The 21,611-nt window shown below is 35.4% G+C and overlaps 4 protein-coding genes across 8 annotated transcripts in view; 2 read left to right on the top strand and 2 right to left on the bottom strand.

Annotated features, from left to right (window-relative positions):
- The window catches only part of LOC129758280 (putative mediator of RNA polymerase II transcription subunit 15), a 253,832-nt gene that overhangs the window by 10,645 nt on the left and 221,576 nt on the right, over positions 1–21,611 (bottom strand). The window lies entirely within an intron of this gene.
- Positions 4,317–4,899, top strand: LOC129758291 (cuticle protein 19-like). The gene is made up of 2 exons (XM_055755772.1): positions 4,317–4,446; positions 4,513–4,899. Exons 1-2 carry the CDS (start codon positions 4,438–4,440, stop codon positions 4,819–4,821), a joined length of 318 nt encoding a protein of 105 aa, XP_055611747.1. The 5' UTR covers positions 4,317–4,437; the 3' UTR covers positions 4,822–4,899.
- LOC129758282 (cuticle protein 19-like) lies at positions 12,427–12,984 on the top strand. Its single transcript, XM_055755763.1, has 2 exons — positions 12,427–12,516; positions 12,586–12,984. The coding sequence occupies exons 1-2, from the start codon at positions 12,508–12,510 to the stop codon at positions 12,922–12,924; spliced, it is 348 nt and encodes a 115-aa protein (XP_055611738.1). The 5' UTR covers positions 12,427–12,507; the 3' UTR covers positions 12,925–12,984.
- On the bottom strand, positions 20,972–21,485 carry LOC129758285 (cuticle protein 19-like). The gene is made up of 2 exons (XM_055755766.1): positions 21,425–21,485; positions 20,972–21,353 (listed from the first exon to the last, which is right to left on the bottom strand). The coding sequence occupies exons 1-2, from the start codon at positions 21,431–21,433 to the stop codon at positions 21,015–21,017; spliced, it is 348 nt and encodes a 115-aa protein (XP_055611741.1). The 5' UTR covers positions 21,434–21,485; the 3' UTR covers positions 20,972–21,014.

Genomic DNA, 21,611 nt, shown 5'->3' with positions numbered 1-21,611 from the left:
GTTTTCGACTAATTTCTAATGAGGTTTTATTGTTAATAACCGTCTTACGACATTACTTGACGAACATAATTCCTAAAATTCACTCGGTTCATAGCAACCGTTCTCCAATTTCTCGGGCACCCCACGTTCGCCAGATCACGCTCCACTTGGTCTAACCACCTCGCTCGTTGCGCCCCCGCTCGTCTTGTTCCTACCGGATTCGTAGCGAACACCTGTTTTGCGGGACAGTCGTCCGGCATTCTCGCAACATGTCCCGCCCAGCGTATCCGGCCAGCCTTCACCACCTTCTGGATACTGGGTTCGCCGTAGAGTCGCGCGAGCTCGTGGTTCATCCTTCGCCTCCACATTCCGTTCTCCTGTACGCCGCCAAAGATGGTTCTTAACACTCGTCGCTCGAATACTCCGAGTGTACGCAGGTCCTCCCCGAGCAATATCCATGTCTCGTGCCCGTAGAGAACAATCGGTCTAATGAGCGTCATATACAGGTTACATTCGTGCGAGGGCTAAGTCTTCTCGACTGCAGTTGCTTGTAGAGTCCATAGTAGGCACGACTTCCGCTGATAATTCGCCTCCGGATCTCACGGCTGGTGTCATTGTCTGCGGTCACCAGTGAGCCGAGATAGACAAAGTCTTCGACTATCTCCAGCTCGTCGCCGTCGATCGTGACCTTGTTATTACTGGACAAGCGGGTTCGGTCGGTCTCGGATCCGCAGGCCAGCATGTACTTCGTCTTGGACGTATTAATCATCAACCCAATCTTTCCTGCTTCGCGTTTCAGTTTGCGGTAGATGTCTTCCACCGCCGCAGATGATCTGCCGACTATATCAATGTCATCGGCAAAACAGATAAGTGATCTGTTGAAAATCGTGCCCCGCATTTCGCCCACCGCTCGTCGAATAACACCTTCTAGCGCCACGTTGAACATCATGCAGGATAGACCATCACCTTGTCGAAGCCCCCTGCGCGATTCGAATGAACTCGACAATTCACCCGAAATCCGCACACAGCACTGCGTTCCATCCATCGTCGCCTTGATCAGTCTGATCAGCTTCCCGGAAAAGCCGTTCTCATCCATGATTTTCCATAGCTCGTTACGGTCGATCGTGTCGTATGCGGCTTTGAAGTCGATGAATAGATGGTGCGTAGGGACTTGGTGTTCCCGGCATTTTTGGAGAATTTCCCGTCGTTGGCTACGCCGGCGATGTACCTTCCCCCACCGTCTTGATCTCCTGCATGTACGCCGTTCAGGTGTTCATCGAAGTGCTGCTTCCACCTTTTTATCACCTCACGATTGTCCGTCAGGATGCCTCCGTCCTTATCCCGGAACATGTAATGTAATAAACAACTAGCTGAACCGGTAAACTTCGTTTTACCTGTTACTTAATGAATCGTTGGAAAAAGGTTTACATTCCTTTAACTTCTTCGTCTTCGTGAATCAGTTTTCATGAAAATCACCTTCAAGTTCTTCGAGTTTATTTTGTATGGGAGCTCCCCTTCCATAAAAAGTTATATTCTTGAACCCATTATACAAACCATCTTTGGCCCGAAAAACCCTCGGATACCAAATTTCACTCCATTCCAATCGTCCGTTTATACGTGTTGGTGTTACAGAGAAAACACCTCAATTTTTATATATAAGAAGATATTTGCATTTCAAATCAAGCCATTAATGGGTTCTTCGAAGATTTTATATCAGAATATGATGTTGTTTGCATATTGCGCTATGTTTTCTTGTTAGATTCTGGAAATTTCAAAATAAATAGGCTAATCATCGTCAAAATATACGGTTTGTAAGACCATTTATCAAACCTTTTTAAAAAATAAATGAAAATTATACACAGCTTGTATCCAACATGAAGGGACAATGGCAAACATTTGTTTTAATGTTCAGGTATAAAAATTCAATGCTTACAAATGGTTTCTGAAGAAAAGAACAAAAGACTAACAATTGTACATTATAGAGGCAAATTTTGATAACATTTTTTAAGGACATTTTTATGTGCAGTCAAGCGCAACCAACTTCTTGTTAATTTCCATGTATTTATTATGGAAATAGTACTTTAAAGTGGATTTGAGAAACCTCAGACATAAGTCTTGAAATCAAAGATGGCGACTTCCACTCAACTTGAAAATGCTGAAAACCACTGAAAATCGCATGAAATTTCAATGAGATTTCCGACCATTTACAGCATTTTAAAGATCAGTGGAAGTCAACATCATGGGTGGCATCATTTAGCAAAATTTGGCTTCTACTCGTTTAGCCCTTTTATCCAATACCCATATTGGGAGGGTTCCTTGTGATTTTTAGTCGTTTACAGCATTTAAAAGTTATTTGAAAGCCACCATTTTGGATTTTAAGAGGGCGCCAGACAAAGAAATTCGATTTCAACTCATAGTATCACTTCACTAGACATTAACAACCAATCCCTTATTTTCTTTCATTTAAAAAGTCTGTCTCAACTGCTGTTCTCAAGATTAACAAATCAGAAATAAGGAACTCTTGTTATTCGTTGGCTTGCGGGGAGACGTCAAATTTTAGCTATTTGTATGGCTCTCATAAAATCGCTATTAAATTATTTAACCATTTATCTGACCATAATATAGCTACTATGGATTAAATTCACTAACGCTATGATGGTTGCAAAATCGAAGGGCACAAAATGATGCCATGTTGATGGATTTCAAATGTCAAGTATTTAAAAATATTTATTCAGGACTATTGTCAATAAATCTCATTATGTTCGCGATGTCATTGTGTCATGTTCTACAATTATATTTATTCAAAAATGTTTTTTGTGAAATATTTATAATTTTTCTCCCATTTAAATAAATATTTCATTAAAATTTCCTTATTCTAAAGATTTGACAAGGGGCATCTTATTAAAAATACTATTTCATACATATTTCACCTAAAATAGTGACTGGCAGTAGAAAAAGGTAATAATTCTTCATGGGGGTCTAGGGAAGGTATTTTGAGCTATTCTTATATTTTATCGGATCCATCTGATAACCAAGATTCAATGACTGTTACTATAGTTTGGTTGATTCGTTTGGGTCGTACCTATAAAAAATCATTGCCATCATCTGCATCATAGCATCATTGTTAGTATTATAAAATAGCACAGAAACTTTATTGTCAATATGTATTCATCTAAAGATGTTGCACTTTGCAACTAGTGGAACTAACAATTTGCGAAGTTTTTTATCCGCTTGATCTTTACAAATTTAGTGAAAACATCATTTCGCGTACATATCCCTATCCTAAAAAATCAGAAATTTATGACAAAACCTATTGAATTGTTCCAGATTACGCTACCTGAGTAAGAAATAATAGAACTTTTCCTTAATGTCGTTACATAATTCATAGCGAGGACAAAGGAAAGTATCCAGAAACCCGATTTTCGAAAAAAAAAGTTCAACCCAAAATTAAATGTCACCAACAAGATGCGATGCACTCTTTTTCAGTGCGTTGACATTTATGAATGGCTCGCAACGTGCCCTGTGTCCACTGCATTCCGTGTCAAAAGTCATGTCAGTGGTCCCAAGTTTCCTTCCCATGATGCATGGCGCAGGCAGTGCCCAAAAAGCATAATTATCGGCGTAGTTACCGGACGAAAACGCCAACGACGATGCCCGGCCCGGCTGAGGAACGTAATTCAGCTCTGTTTTTTTTTTGTTAAATTGTTATGATAGGTAGTTGCTGCTGTTGTTTATCGATGTCGAAAGGCGATTGAATTAAACTTATGTAATTACATTTTTTTTTTATTTAGAGCTGTCGCTCGGCCCGAAACCAGCTAATTGTGAGGCTGTTTTGATGTGTATTATATGGGGTAATGGAGGTATTTAACCAATTTAATGACCCTCTCCGCTAATGGAAGGGGTAAAGGTGTAGGGCAATCGGTTTCACCGGTGGCGGATTGAAAATAGTTGAAGAAAATTGACCACTAGTGAGTATCCATATATGCATGGATATTATTGACCACGAGCTTTAAATCTGTAAGTTTTTAGTTGATTCCGTTATGAGTAATTTTCCAATGGGGTTTTTTTCTGTTCGATCCCAAGGTTTGCCACTAATGAGCCAGAAATGGTGGGCGTCGTCGTCGATTGGGGAAAATGCAAACCAGCCGGCATCGTTCTTATTTGATGTGTTTGGCCCCTTCTATGAATGAACTTGAGATTTGCTTAAGTAGCTGTCAAGTGCACTGAGAATTTCCCAACTGAGTCAATGCATGTTGGAGCGTTTTAATTGTTTTTCTGTTTTCTTTTGGGCAGATTTCAAAATGAATTTCAAACATAACCCGCGGATCGTTAACCAAAATTTGCATCCAAAGATAGACAGCGCCAGATGAAGTATAAAAATTCTTCACTCGAATCGAATTGGCATCAGTGTTTCAATAGCTCTCCCAGTAACAAGTACAGTGTCCAAAAATAATCACCATGTTCAAAGTAAGTTGTACTATTGTAGAAAAATATTTTTGGAAAATTTTAATCCCTTTTTTTCCTAAAAAATAGTTTGTAACCCTGTTTGCCTGTTTGGCTGTTATCGTGGCGGCCTACGAAGAGGAACATCACTCGCATCCCAAATACAAGTTTGAATATGGAGTGAAGGATGAGCACACTCACGATCACAAGAGCCAGTGGGAAAGCCGAGATGGAGATGACGTCAAGGGACAGTACACGATTGATGAAGCCGACGGAACGCACCGTATCGTAGATTATACTTCGGACCACAAGGGAGGATTCCAGCCCCATGTCCAGCGCAAGGGTCATGCCCAGCATCCTCATGGCGAAAGCTATGCCAACATCGAACAGCACTACTGAATCAGCTAGGCGATTGATTGGCGGTTATGCCAAAATGACTGAAACATCAAATAAAGGTTCCTTTCTTTTTTAAAGTTAGTACTCTGAGTAAATAATGATTCTTCGAAAAGGTCTGATACTTTTGATTGCTGTAAATTAGCTTTTTTTTTTGCAAATTTGCAGATATTCAAACCCTTATTATCTGAATTTAGATTGGATTTTATTTCCACCTTTTAGATAAAATTGATGGCAAAGAAGCTGATAATTTCAGCAAATAATGCTTTGATCATTTAGAAATGGGACAGTTATCTTATGAGAAATCATCAAAAAAATTTAAAAAAAAACTTCCCTTTTTTGTGAGAAATATTCGTATTTAACTTTTCATATCTTCCATTGGTCGGCGCACACTTTCATCAGATTGTTATCCATCAATTTTTATTACTTATACCTTGTCTAATTTGCATTTAAGGTGACTGCATCTTTCTTCTTCAACTTGCGCTATTTTTTGCCAATACTTCTCATTTGGCATAAACCTGGGACAATTTAGTGGATCTAGCTGTTACGATTATGAAAAGACTTGAATATTTTCGTGCCACTAAAAATCGTTTTCACTGAAATATCAGCATTCAAAACTTGACAAAAACATACTGAATCATCATAAGATTCAATTAACAGCAAAATCGCTTAGTTCAGATTGTAGGTTACGAAGTTATCAAACATGACTGCTCTTTTAAAGCCTTTATAAACATCGTTTTCGGCCCAAAAGTTTTGTTTGTTATTCACAGCAGCAGACAATTTTATCCACAGTACAATTTACACGCTCCAACGCTTTCAAATCTGTTCATGTAAGAACTTTGCTATCACCAATGGGTCCCATTTCTATATGAACTAAGCTTTGAGTATCACCTATACCATCATTGAGTTAAAAGTTGGTGGGGCAAATAAGAGTGTGAAAAGCACCTTAAAATTTTGAGCGAGCTATTACTTAAGTGAAAACTTGAGACATTAATTGCTGTATGTCAAGAGGAAGATGTGAAACATTTAAAAAATTTCACTACAAAAAAGGTCAAACTGCTACATAAAGGTTTGAGCTGTTCATATTTTTGAGAGATGATTCCCTCCTATTAAAGGTGACATAGAAAGAGGGAGAGGGGCTCCCATATAATTTAAAACATAACTCGAAAACTATTGAAGCAAAGGGGGGTGTTCGGATATGAGCAATAACTCGATGATGTTTTGAAACCCCTCTTTTTTATAAAAGGGTAAAAAGCAAGGAGAAGGGATGATATATTCCCATTTTTATGCATCACTCGGGAGCTTATCGAGCAAATAGAACAAAAATTCTCATGGGAGGGTATTTGGATACGAAAAACATTTCTCTGATGAATTGAGACCCTTCACTTCTTCCAGAGGAGGATAAAAAGGGATGAGGAGGACTCCTATATAATTTTTTACACAGTTCGAGAACTGTTCAAGCAAATCGGACCAAATTTGGCATGGAGAGGTTTTTGGACGCAAGTATCATTTTTATAATGATTTAAAGCCACTTCCTCCTTTGATAGACTCGATAGAAAGCGGAGAGGGAGGGCTTGCTTATCCCAAACGCCATGTTTGGGATTCAGGGAATTTGTGGTTATAAAAATTTAGGGAAGATTTGTTGAATACAATTATGATAGTGTAACTGAAACCTGTTCCACAGCTTCGAATCAATATGATTTTTTTACTCAAATATGCCATTGTCGAATCCGCCAGTTTCCTTTCGATCCTTAGTATTTTCCACTCTAACAACACACATCCGTGTATTCCAATAGTCTTTTTTTTTTTTTTTCCAAAAATGGTTTATTTCCTGCCTGAGCTCATGACAACTGCTTGTCGAACATATGTAAACAGTATGGATTGTTCGATTAATATATTTTGAAAAATTCGGCTCAAGAGGTGAGTTGAAAACAAGACTTTGTTTTCATCCTTTGATTTTAATGAACCCAGCCTTAAGGCAGGGTTGGATTTAAGAGGGTTTAAAATCAGATATGTAATTGAATTTCTTAATCTTAAAAAAAATACGTATCTTATGATAACAAAATACTGTTAACATTACTTCTCACACCTTAAGTTATCGATTTTCATTTTCGGTCCCAATTAAAAAAAAACTGAAAATCAAGTACGGGGAAGTGTTCCAAAATGCGCATACAGCCAACTGACGAAATGGCAGATAAATCAACATATGAGGTTCTCAGAGCCAAATGGGTATAAGAGCGATAATTGTCCATTTGAGTTAATAATACCAACCAATTTCTCACATTTCAAACTATGTATATTCGGTGTTTTTTTCCAATTTTTTTTTAAATTTATTTTCGTACATACTTTCATAATCGAAAATAAAATATGGTTGTTTTTCTGGGTTTTCAATTCTGGAATTTTAATCCCCAAATAGGAAAAAAAAAACAAATTTTCCAAAAATATATGTAAATGACATTAACATCAACTCAAAAGCGTGTGTTCACAGCATTTATGCACCCAGGCTTCATATCTTATCGGTCCAATATGAGGGAAAAAGCTTTGATCAAATTACAGTGAATCTCCAATTTTGTCGCCCTCGTGATGCATTTTGGGACAGTGACAAAATCGGGTAATTTTTTAAAAGCGTTTTGTGTGTGCTTTTAGTTGATGGTTGATAACACTAGTTACAGCATTTTTCAACTGAGTAAGCAGAAGGCCAATTTATATGTGAAATCGGGCATTGAATCCGAAAATAAAAAAAAAATCAGCTGAACGATTTTTGAGTAATGCTCAAAATATAAAATTTTGGTAAAATAAAAAAAACTTGTACTAATATTCAAATATCTCGGACTGCATAACTTTAATCTTTTTTCTTTTTTTTGTATATCGAAGGTAAATAAATTTACTATCGATCATCATTTTGCGTATGATCAACAGTTTTGTTGATATCAGTAAAATAGTGATAGAAAAAAATGCATTTTCAGGAAACATTTTATTTTAATAAAAGTTTTAGACTGGATACTGACATTTAAATTCCCTGATTTTCAATGAAATGTTAATGTCAATTTCAAACAAAGTTTCCAAGTTGTTATTTATCAAAATCGGTTGAAGTTTGAAGAAGTTATGGTTATTTTACTAAAACAGTAATATTTGCATTTTTTAATAATTTAACGAACTGCAGTGTACAATCTTGGTATAGGATCATCATTTAAATGTTTTGTTCTAACGTTAAATTTATAACCTACTAGCTGATCCCGTACGAACTTCGTTTCGCTTTAAATCATTGGTACGTCAAAATGAGTTTAGAAAATGAATTCGAAACATTCTTTCGACGATTTTGAGGAAAGAATTCAACAGTGTTTAAAGTCGCTACTATTACTATTACTTGAAATTCAAATTAAACGGTTGATTGGCTTTTTATTAAAATTTATGTGAGAGTGTTTTCTTCTCGATCGGTTGCAACATCTAGACATTATGGCAGAAACATGTACTATTTGTTTGTGTGCACGACTCTTTTGCTTGACCTTCACACTTAAATTGGTATCAATTAACTGCCTCCAACAAAATTATTGCACAAAACACTGAACTTTCAATGAAACCCTCTATTTCTGTTCCATGGCCCGAAATTCGATAATTGAAACCAATTTTACGTTCCTCAAAACTCACTTGTGCCATTTTTTCTTTTCAAATTATATGTAAAATAACGCCAGAAACTTGAAAACAGTGATCTGTGAATATAGACGCCCATTTCGCCAGCCCTTGACACGGAACATGATACCTGGAGTCTATTGCTCATAGTTTATAACCCTCATCTGAACATTTTCATCTCAATCCGATGCATGATCCGATGCATGATCCGATGCGATATCGCGAAAACAGTGAGCAACTAACATGGACGGCCTTTTTTTGACCACGATTCAAAACTTGACACCTGAAATCAATTATCTTTTCTGTTAAACTCCCATGTGCCAATTTTTTTTACAATTCTATGCTCAATCAAGAGAATATCGTAAAACAGTGAACAGATAATAACCCCTTTTGCCGACCCCTGAGTCAAGATTCGAAACACTCAAAACTCCTATGCGGAAATTTTCATCTCAATCCAATGTAGAATAACTTCAAAATCACAAAAACATTAAAGTTGTGTATGGACGACTCCTTCAGCCGACTTCTGATCCGCAATTCGAAACTTGAAATCGATTGCTCGTCTTTCAAAACACTCATGTGCAAATTTTCATGACAATCCGGTGTATAATAACGCCAATATCGCAAAAACATTAATCGGTTGGTATGGACGACCCCTTTGGCCAACCCCTGACCCTAAATTTGATAACTGTAATCGATTGCTCGTCTCTTAAAACACTCATGTGCAAATTTTCATCACAATCCGATGTATAATAACACCAATATCGCAAAAACATAAATCAGTGGATATGGACGACCCCTTTTGCCGACCTCTGACCCTAAATTTGATAACTGTAACCGTTTGCCCGTCTCTCAAACACTCATGTGCAAATTTTCATCACAATCCAATGTAAAATAAAGCCAATATCGCAAAAGCATTAATCAGTTGATATGGACGACCCCTTTTGCCGACCTCAAACCCTAAATTTGATAACTGTAATCGATTGCTTGTCTCTCAAAACACTCATGTGCAAATTTTCATCACAATCCGGTGTATAATAACGCCAATATCGCAAAAACATAAATCAGTTGATATGGACGACCCCTTTGGCCGACCCCTGACTCTAAATTTGATAACTGTAATCAATTGCTCGTCTCTCAAAACACTCATGTGCAAATTTTCATCACAATCCGGTGTATAATAACGCCAATATCGCAAAAACATTAATCAGTTGATATGGACGACCCCTTTGGCCGACCCCTGACTCTAAATCTGATAACTGTAATCGATTGCTCGTCTCTCAAAACACTCATGTGCCAATTTTCATCACAATCCGATGGAAAATAACGTCAATAACGTGAAAACAATATTTGTCTTGTATGGACGACCCCCTTCAGAAGGGGTCGTCCAAAAATCTAAAAACATTTTTCATCATTCCTGGTCCTAATGGGCATCCATGCCGAATTTCAGATCTCTAGCTCTTAAGACGGCTGAGTCTATAGAGGACAAACAAACAAACAAACAAACAAACAAACAAACATACAGAAATTGCTTTTTATATATATAGATAAAAAACGGACAATTTTCGTATCTTTCATAAGTGATCTTCACTATCACTATCGATGTTATCATGTATAGCAATGTTCCAGAATGATGTGAATAAACACAATATCAATCAATATTCAACAAAAGGAGAAGTTTTAAATCAGAGTATTTTTACATTGAATCATGTATGGTGACAAAATCGAGTCAAAAAGGTCACGAAATCGGGGGTAGACAAAATCGGCTGCAGACATAATCGGTGCGTGACAAAATCGAGGATTCACTGTATAACGGAAACAAAGTCCAAAAGAATTAAAAAAAAAAATCAGACAAGGTTTTGCAACATTTTGATGAAATATATTGAACGTGTACATAACTTGTGTACATAACAAAACTCTTTGTGTTTTATTTTTCTAATTCAGATGAATATGAGGAATCCAAGAAATTGAAACTTTAAGCGAAGTTATGAATGAAAAGATATTGCGAAACCCTAACCTCTCTCTCCGAAATGCCGCAAATAAGCTGAGTGTATCGTCTACAACCGTGCATCGAGCCAAAAAACGAGCCGGACTATCGACTTACAAGAAGGTAGTGATCCCGGAGGATGGACACGACGATGCTGACGATGTTTGACTGCATGGTAATGGACGACGAAACCTACGTCAAAGCCGACTACAAGCAGCTTCCGGGACAGGAGTTTTATACGGCAAAAGGAAGAGGAAAGGTAGCAGATATTTTCAAGCACATGAAACTGTCACAGTTCGCGAAGAAATATCTGTTTTGGCAAGCCATCTGTACCTGTGGATTGAAAAGCAGCATTTTCATAGCTTCCGGGACTGTCAACCAAGAAATTCACGTGAAAGAGTATTTGAATAAACGTATGCTGCCTTTCCTGAAGAAACACGGTTGTTCCGTACTGTTTTGGCCGGATTTGGCATCTTTCCATTACGGTAAAAAGGCCATGGAGTGGTATACCGCCAACAACGTGCAGTTGGTTCCCAAGAACAAGAACCTTCCCAACACGCCAGAGCTCCGCCCAATTGAGAAATACTGGGCTATTGTCAAGCGAAACCTAAAGAAGACCAAAAAACTGCTAGGAACGAGCAGCAGTTCAACGCAAACTGGCTTTCTGCGGCGAAGAAGGTGGACCAGGTGGCTGTACAAAATCTGATGGCAGGGGTTAAGCGTAAGGCCCGGCAATTCGGATTCGGAAAAGCGGAAGCCTAACTGATTATTTTTCCTGGGTTTTATACAAATTAAACTTGAAAAAGAAATTTAATTTAATTTTTCAAATAAACGATTTCAACGATTTACATTAGTTTTCCCATGACCAAATTTTGGCCGTATCACCCTTTAATACTGATTTGATAAAAAAAATCAAACGATTAAAATACTACCACGAAATGGCGTTTTTTTTTAGAAAAGATCGTGTGATAATCAAAATTTTGCCTTAATTACTGCTTTGACGTATGCTCGTTACCAGTTTCTACGGTTTTCATACATACGAGTAGGTATATTGCAAGTGGAACTGAAATATTGCCCAGAGCATAAAATGCGTTTTAGCCCACCTAGTTTCGTAAATCAGCTGTTTTGACTACTTTTACAACACACTCATTTTCTCAAAAACCGCGAGTTCAATGTATAGAAAAACAGATATCTGCTCATGTGCATATAGTTTTGAGACACCTATCTATTGGAATATTGGAGATGATAAGTGTTCTACACAGTATGCCATTTAGCACACCTTTCCCATAACAGAAGAAATCTAATCTCTATTATCTCGATATCAAGTTCATGGCGTTCTGTTCGATTTGACCGAACCCCGGTCATTTGAAGTGCTATTTTTGCATTTCACTGTTAAAAAATATTAAATCGAATCCATAGCCGAAAGAAGAAAATGATTAAAGGGACTATGAAAATTTGGAAATGTCAGAAGATCATAATAATTCACCAAGCCCCTTTTTCACTTTTCCATTAAATAGTTATTTCTCTAATTATGTTCTTCCTAATATTTTGTTCATCATGGCTAGAAAACTTGTTATTTGTGGTTTACCAATAAATGAACATTTCGATATAATCATGAACGGTAGAGTATGTTTTTTTTATTTTATTTTTTTGGCTATTTCTCTAACTCCACGATATTGAAATTCATGAGCAATTATTCACTATAAAAAATCTATAAAGACCATATGATTTTTTGCCTGATTTACCATGTTTGCTCTAAGATTTCTTTGGTTTTTTTGTAACACCAGTTGATTTAATTAGTAACTTCAACTTCACTCCACAAAAACAAAGCCCTGAATAGTGAACGGAATTGGTGAGAGAAAAAAAACCAATCAAGTGCGGATTGATACCAATAACAATTGCATGTTAACACGCTATGAGTGGTTTAGAAAAGGTAGAATTGAAAGCTTAATTCGGAACCACGTATGCAAAACGCTGGTTTGGTATAAAAGTTGTACCAAAACATGAGTTTGGTATCAGTTTCATTGCACACTTCGTCGCTTCAATAGTTCCAAGCTTATCTTTACAGGAAATCCAAGATGTTCAAGGTAATTAACAATTAGTAAAACGAACATTTGACTAGCTGTTAACTGATAAATCTTCAAATTATACTGTAGATCATCGTCCTGGTTGCCTGTTTGGCCGTCATTGCCTCTGCCCAATTTTACGGAGGAGACTACGGTCATCATGGAGAGGATTATCACTCCCATCCGAAATACAAGTACGAGTACGGAGTCAAGGATCATCACACCAAGGATCACAAGAGCCAGTGGGAAAGCCGAGATGGTGATCACGTTAAGGGACAGTACACTTTGGATGAAGCCGATGGAACCCACCGTGTTGTGGACTATTCTTCCGACCATAAGGGAGGATTCCAGCCCCATGTTCAGCGCAAGGGTCATGCCAAGCACCCACACCATGGAGAGAGCTACGCCAACATCCATCAACACTACTAATTGATCGCTGCTTTTTTTTCCTGTTGAGCCAAAGAATGTTTTTGTGAATAAATAAATAATTTCAACGCATTTCATGTTTTTTAATAAAGTTCCGATCCATTCAATTCATGAAATACCAATGCATGAGTAGGGTAAGTGAGCCTAATTTCGCTATATTATGTCAGAGGTTTTTAGCTTTGATGTTAGTAGGCCGAATCATTAATTCATAGATATACAATTTTTTGGTATCTAAGTTCCAATTTTTTTTCTGAACTCTATTATGGTTCAAAATAATCATTTCAAGCTTTAGTTTACGAAGAATATCATGTTTTATAAAGTATGTCGATGTTCCTAATTTGGCAATAATTGTTCCTAATGTTAACATATAGGTGTTCCTAATGTTAACATATGAGAAAAAATGTATTCGCGTACCCAATATTTGTTCCTGATTTTGCATATGGGTCTGTTTTTTAATTCTTTTAATGAAAACAATCTCAAAACTGACCTTTTTATAAATTTTACAGCGTTTTTAGAATATGAATAGATAAATAAGGACTATTTAAATTCCACACAATATTCCTTTATGCTAGTTTTCAAGAAAGTCTTATATATAAAAATGGAGGCATTTTCTTTGTAATAACATCACGTATGAATGGTCGGTCGGAATGAAGTGAAATTTGGTATCCGAGAGTTTTTTAGGTCAGAGATGGTTTGTATAATAGTTTCAAGAATCTCACTTTTTATGAAAGGGGGGTCCCCATACAAATTCAACTTTATTTGTTACGATTTCCATAAGAATCTATTCGCGAACACGATGCAGTTAAGGACGTGTAGATGAAATTAAATATTTATTACGATTTATAAGGTAAAAGGAAGTTTACCGGGTCAGCTAGTAGTTTATAAAATTCAAACTTAACTTTTTGCAATGGGTACATTAATTATATTTCAAAAAGTAGAAAATTCATTGCAATGGATACAAATAAGAAACAGTCAAACAGAGCATCATGCAACAGCATGGTTAGATGCAACATTTGTGTATCACAACACTTATTTAAATTTTATTTCAATCTAATGTAATGCAATTAACATTAATGATAACAAAACGATGATGCCATAGTTTCTCACGTCGTGAGATAGTTTTTTGAAGTTTTTGATTCTCATAGATATTTGAAAAAAATAAATTTTTTTTATATTTTTTGATGCCGTTAAACTTAACAGAGTATGGCGGTTTGGCCTACAAACTTAATATTGATTTCATTATCCTATATCAACACTGTTGGTGTATAAATAATTTTCGGACAATCATTTAATTTTTTTAAATAAATATTTTTAAAATTCCAACAGCAGTCTGGGCTAAAATGCATCGACATGCAGGTGAATGATTTACAGTTTATATCTTGTTTCCATATGCTGGAATATCGTTTTAAATTTTGTTGTAGTATTTCTTATCCCTAAATATATACAGCACCCTTATGCTTTCTTTTTTTTTTAAAATCTTTGATCGAAAAAACATTAAATTTAATTCGAATAAAAACGAAAATAACTGCAGATCGTGCGTTATGCGTAACCAAATCACAAATATATCGAAAACTATAATTTTTTACATTTTTCATTTGATTTTTTATTAAAAACAAAGGTTTTTGCTACTTATCCCTTTTTTTAGTAGGGTGAAAATCGCATGTTGTGTAAATTTAAAAATAATTGGTGAAACCAATTACTTTTCTGACTACGTTTATTTGATGTTCCATTAATCTTAAAACTTTTGATGTACAAGCGGAATAATTATCTGTGGACATTAGGTTTTTAAAAGCCATTGAAATGGTAAAGTGTTGCATGATGCCCCGGGTGGCGGTATATAACGCATTTTATTTAGATTTTTTTTTAATTTTTCCTTTTGGCTTGTTCTCGTTGAGAAGCTCTCTGTAACTTGATAATTTCCTTTGCTGTCGCGTAGGGTGCATTCTTAACAACATGGCGAAAATATTTTTTCAACATTTTTAGCTTTGAGATACACTGAAGTAAAAAAATATCATGTTTTATAAACTCAAAACAGTTTATTTTAACAGATCGTTGAAAGTTAAGTTAAAACACGATTCAACCAACCAAATTTATTTCAAATACATTCTATGACTTTGATATAGTTTGGAAAACTTTGACTATGTCCATAATTAGGAACACATTCAAAATAGTGCTTTGAGCTTTTTTTAGTTTTTACACGAAAAAAACATGGTTTTTACATACTTATCACTTAAATCATGATAGAAAACAACCCGACGAAAAATTTTAAAAAAATCGGATGACAAATTAAGCTTTGATCTTCCATTTCTAAAGATGTGTTTTTTAAGAAATTTGCTAACAATTCCATTCAATTTGGACATACTTTGAAACAATCCGGAATTTATGAAAAATCCTGTGAGTTGGAATACTAATTTGTTTGTAAAATGAAAGTTCACATGATTCGTTACATTATCATTTTTTTATGATTGTGATAAAGTGAAAAATAAGGTCAAAAACAGAAAAAATCGAACGGTATGTTAACATTAGGTACACATGCCAAATTAGGAACACTTACCCTAGTAGACTGCCTCAAATTTGTATAGGGAATTTCAAGCTTGTGAAATGTTATGCGCTGCAGGCTAAAATTTATCCTAGGCCTAGTGCAAGGTCTCATGCCAAATTTGGGCCAGATCGGATCACGGGAAGGGGTCGCTCAACGAGCCTAAAGTTTGTAAGGTATTTTGGGACATTTGGTTCCGGAGGTTTTTCATAAATAACTATGGTCCCCTTTAGTTGATTTCTTTTAAAAACGGTTTTTCTCAAAGCCTTAACTATGACAAATTATTCTTCCGAAGACTGCATTTCAATTCGACTTATGATGAAAAAGTTATTATACTTCAAAAATGGGGTAACTTTCTTCAGGGTGATATTCATCACTGTTAATGCTGCGCCAAAATGTACGAAGCAGCGCCTCTCATTAATTGTGATGAATATCACCTTTAAAAAGGATAGCTATTTTTTAAAGCTGAATAACTTTTTTTATCTAAACTCTAATCCAAATGCTGTCTTTGGATGAAATATTTTTCCTAGCTTAGACTTTAAGAAAACCCGTTCTCAATTGAAATCGGCCGAAAGGAACCAAAGTTATTCATGAAAAACTGGATTTTCAAGTTCTTCCCGAAAAAATGTATCAAAATCCTATATAAACTTTAGGCTCTTTGACCAACCCCTTCCCGAGATCGGATCTGGCCCAAATTTTGCATGAGATTTAAGCCTGCAGCGCTAACTTTTTTCAAATGTCGGATCATTCGGGGCACTCTAATGAGTAGGTATAAAGTTTCATCATTTTAAATTTTTCTGAACTAGTGTTAAACAATTTCAAAGATGACATCAGAGAGCGTATATTGGTCATAAAATCAAATGTAGCTAAAAGCTGTCCATCGAATTCAGTGATATTAAGCACTGCAGTTGACCACGTTTCACTCGAATTTGATCAGATTTCAAAAACAAAATTAGGGAAAGTCCAATCCAAACAATTGGCTGGATATTGTGAAACGAAGCTCGAATTGTCCTGGAATAATCTTCACTATATGTTTGGAACATGAAACAGGAAACCAAATTAAGGTTCTTCAGTTTGCGATCCAAATTTTAAATACCGTAAAATGGGGTAAAGCAGGATAAAAAAAGGGAATAATTAATATGTTTCGGATCCAAGTAATGTAATCAATAAAATTTGTCTTCTGTCGTAGTCTTAAATAAACATTAATTATCTTTAAATTATTTAACACACATTTATTTGAAACATTAAAAATCACCAAATTTCACCACAGTATGTGATGTTTGGACATGTCTACTATACAAACGATGGAAGAATTCTTTCAACATGGTTTTGACCTGAAAAGAAAAATCGAATAATTCAAACTGCTTTGAATGGTGCACATTTTAACAAATTTATTATTTGGTTTTCAATAAGTTAATTGGGACATATAAGTGTGTAAAATCCCTTTCGATCGTAGAAAATCATATAAAACGGAGAAAAAAAAAATCGAAAAAAACATACTTCGGAAAAAAAAAGACTTCGGCATGCTCAAAACAAAATTCACTTGGTGTCAAAGAAAGCTTAATTTATCTAGAAGCTACAGTGAGCGAAATAAGAATAGTACTACTATGTGTTTTGCTCGTTAAAATATGAATGATTGTAAATCACCAAAGTTTTCTCCTACAATTTGATTTGAATTGTTCAATGAATAAATCAAGCATAAGTTAACTTTTTTTGGACGCAGCAATTGGCGTTGAGGATCAAAACTATGAAAAAAGGGTGCGAAATAAGATTAGTACCACTTGTGTTTTTCAACAAAAACAAGATTATTTCTAAAAGTTAACTGTGTTAAAGTGAATAATAATGTTTCTACGAATTATTTAAATATATAACTGTATTTTAAGGAGTTTTCTAGAATTCCAATGGTTTTTAAAGCTAATAAAAGGAGGTTTCAAGAGATGCTCTTCTAGAACTAAGAAGTTTGATATTTGAGCAGTAATTCCTTACAAAACTACTTATTTTCTTCATTAAAAGGGTGAAATGATAGAACAAACATTCTGGGTTTATTTTGAATCAGAAAAAAGTAGGAATTAAAAACAGGCTGGAATTCAAGATTTTTCACAGTAAACACAGTAAACACAGTAAACACAGTAAACACAGTAAATATTGATTTTTCAGGTTTATTTTGGCCCATATTCATCATTTAGAGGTAGTTTTGCAACACAGTTTTGTTGGAGTTCACGCTGCAGAAAGCTTTTCCGGATTTGCAAAAAATCACCATCACAAGAATGTACAACCGTCAAATTCCTGCTGATCTCAACTTCCGATTTAAATCATACCAATAATACCGCTAGCCGTCTGGTCTATCATGCTCCGTCGTAAAGTACAACATTATTCTGAATATCGGTCCAAGAAAACTTTAAGTGTCCTTTATGAAATTCTTATAATTTGATTTTGTAATCTTAGAATTTCCAAGGCGTTCACTTATTTCTTGATCAAAACTATCCAGCACACCTGAATTAATCCCGGATATTCGTAAATGGGCATCAATTCGGATTAACTGCAAGATAGTGCTGCCATATATAAATTAAAACTAGTGAAATGGTGTTGGACTACTTTAAAACTTTATTATTTTTGAATTTGAAGCCTGTTTTTTTGGATTCAAATTCAGCAAAAAATCTATGTTTTTTTTTTCATTTTGCATTATACAAGTGAATGTTAATGAAGAAATCAAGCAGTTTGATAAAGTATTATAGCTCCAATATCAAATTCCTTAGTGCTAGAAGAGCATCTCTTAAAACCCCCTTTTTAAACCTTTGAAAACCTTTGAAATGCTAGAAAACTTCTTAAAATGCAGTTATCTATTCAAATAATTAAATTTAAGTTTTTGAAAATCTGAGAAATGCAAATACAAATACAAATTGACAAAAAGTTTGTAATAACAGCTATCTTTAACAATTCATCAAACAATTTTTGTTTCATATTTTGAAAGCCTTCAAATGCAATAATGTGCCGAAGTACGTCAAATTTTCTATCCTTTGTTCAAAATTTATCTGGCAAGACATAAACAATTCCGACGATTCATTGATTGAAAAATACGGTTTATGCACCACTTTTTTTTACATTTTTCGTCGTCAAGATCTAAAAAAAATTAAAAAAAAAACCCATTTGTGAAACATTTAGTTTCTAACTTCAGACAGAGAGAACAGACGTACAAGCTAGCCCACGAAACTTGTGGAAAAAAACCCTTTTTGAACTTTTTTTTGGCTGGGTCACCAGATGTCTCCAAACACACCAAAGAGAACTGTCTAAACAAAGCTCAGAAATAATGACTAAGTTTCAGTCAGTTTTTTATAGGTCGTATAAGCTGCTAAGCATGCTTCAAGAAAATCGCTGTTCAAGTTTCGCAATACGTTCATCATTTTGCATGAACAAAAAAAAAACATAAAAGTTATTATCTTTTTTCTTCAAATTTATTCAAAATACAAAGTTTAAAACACCTGGATGCTAAAATAATATGTGAAAGTAACCCTGTTCTTGTATTTGACTTGACATAGATGACATAAATTACTGTTCAAGAAGCACGAAAACTTATACCAAAGCTGTTAGTTGTTTTTACTGTCGTAGTAGTGCAAAAATATAGAGAGTGAAATTTCGACCAGAGTAACTCTGATTTCATTTATTTAGCAATAAATTGAAGCCGTCCATTTTAATGAGATATTGGATTGATTTTTTGTGTATGAAACACGATTACGCCTTCTCAAAAACTTGGCACTTTAAAGTTCATTTGTAACTTTTGAACGGCGCAATAGATCCCATTGTTTGTGGTTTATTCCTAACGTATTTTTTGGTGATAGCATTTGCAATTTTACACACTCTTTTGACGATTTTTTGTTCGAGTTGTAATTCTGTTCTCTGTACTTCAGCTTTCTTGGACACCAAGTGAAAAAAATATTGAGCCTTCTGGAGCTGATCTCCAGTCTTTTTTTCCGAAACATGTTTCTTCGGATTTTTTCTTAGACTTTGAATTACGGAAAACTGAAACTGTCTTACAAACATATTTGAGTTATATTACAAGGTTTCCAAAACTGTAAATAATGTATAAATCGGTTGAGAAGCAAGCGAGAAATATTGGATTTAGTCAGCAGTGTCAAATTGAAACTTCAGGGACTGAAACGAGTACGAATTTCAGGGACGGATGAGGGTTAAAAACTTACACACTTGGAGTTAAGCAGCGCACTTTTTCGAATATAAGTGTAAGTGATTAAATTTTTTTCTTTAGATTAAAAAAACACAGCACAGCTCACAACTTTGCAAACGATGGATGCTTTAGTTATCGCATTTTTGTTGTTCTACTTAGATTTTGAAACTTTACGAGTTTTTTCAACTAATCAGCCAATGTCTATATTTACCCCACTGAGGGGGAATGAACAAGCTGTTTAAAAATTAAAAGCACTGATCACACTAGCAGGATATTTAGAACAAAAATTCGATCATTTTCTGGCCCATGTTGTTTGTTAAATTTAGCAGGCGGTAGGTGGCGAACCTACCATTTTTCCGATACAAATGCCCTGTAGGAAAAATGTACCTGTTAGCCCGATTCTATCGTAGGAATTGCCTTTTTTTTTGTTTGGAAGTTGAGTGGCACTTTCTAACTGGGATAGAATTTCTTCAAATCGATCGATGCGCACTCTGGAATCGATATTGCGTACTGTTGGAAAAAGGATACACTTCTTTAGTCGATAACCCACTGAGGATGCTAGCAAATAGCTAGTGAAGTACTAGTATTTGGGTCTTTCAAATACTGTGGCTGAATTCAAAGGAATCATCGACTACTTTGAAATCATCCAACAAACGAAATCGAGTGTCCAGTCAGTATGGTCAGTGTTTAAAGTATCAAATTCTTCTACTTCTTCTTCATCCTTCATTTATCTCTACTACCTACATGGTCAGACTTCCATAAATCCTGGAAAGTCAAAAAAACGTTCTTTATTTTGTTTCCAACATAGTATATTTTGACATTGAAATAAACAATAAAATCAACTGACAGTACTGCTGGTATCTTGTGAAGTAATGCATGACTTCTTTTCAAGCAATACCTCGCTAAGCATCAGCAGTGATGTCAGTCAGTCAGTTTTCCAATGCCAAAGGCATACCCCTATTAAACACTTTTAACTTTTTGCCTTATAGCATACGAAGCAACGGTCTTCAAGAAGGATGTTCAGCAGAAAATTTTCTTAATCAGAATTTATAAATTAGTACAAAAACCATGAGCTCGGTTCAACAGAAGAAACAAAAATGATGTTGTTTTTTTTTCGAACATAATATTAAATTTTCCATACAAACCTAAAAATTCAAATCTACTCATGTTCATGTAAACGTTACTTCTTATGAGTATTTGTTTATATTCTCTATGTACAAAATATGGACTTCGTTTCAAACGATTGTAATAAAAAAATTTAATAAATTAAAGTTAACGCAGGTTCTATTTTAAACCCCAACCGAGGGTTCAATAAAAATCTTTATTTCCAGTATCATGAACAATATTCATTACGGCCAATGCCAAAGGTCATGTTTAGTATTTTTGATCGATTTTCACGTAGCTCTCTCCGTGGTGTGGGTGCTTGGCATGACCCATTCGCTGAACATGGGGCTGAAATCCTCCCTTATGGTCGGAAGTGTAATCCACGACACGGTGAGTTCCATCGGCTTCATCCAAGGTGTATTGTCCCTTGGTATGATCTCCATCTCGGCTTTCCCACTGACTCTTGTGATCCTTGGTGTGATGATCCTTGACTCCGTACTCGTACTTGTATTTCGGATGGCTGTGGTGATCTTCCTCATGATGGCTGTGATCTCCTCCGTAGAACTGGGCAGAGGCAATGACAGCCAGACAGGCAACCAGGACGATGATCTAATATCAAATTTTATAAAAATTAATTGTTATCAGTTGATATGATAACTACTTTTTAGAACCAAACAAACCTTGAACATCTTGGATCTCCTGTGGAAACGATTGATGTGTTAAGCTGCTGATGAAAACTTGGAAACTGATATCAATTTGGATAATCAGCACAACTTTTATAGCAAATCAATCCTATCAACGAAATAAACAAAAATCGGAAAAATGGATTTCTCTATTGCTAGTCGCCCATCCACCAACAAGATAAGT

The sequence above is a fragment of the Uranotaenia lowii genome, chromosome 3 (assembly GCF_029784155.1).
Source record: "Uranotaenia lowii strain MFRU-FL chromosome 3, ASM2978415v1, whole genome shotgun sequence".
Taxonomy (NCBI): Eukaryota; Metazoa; Arthropoda; class Insecta; order Diptera; family Culicidae; genus Uranotaenia; species Uranotaenia lowii.
The sequence above is the reverse complement of the archived record's forward strand: the minus strand, read 5'-3'. Positions and strand labels throughout refer to the sequence as shown.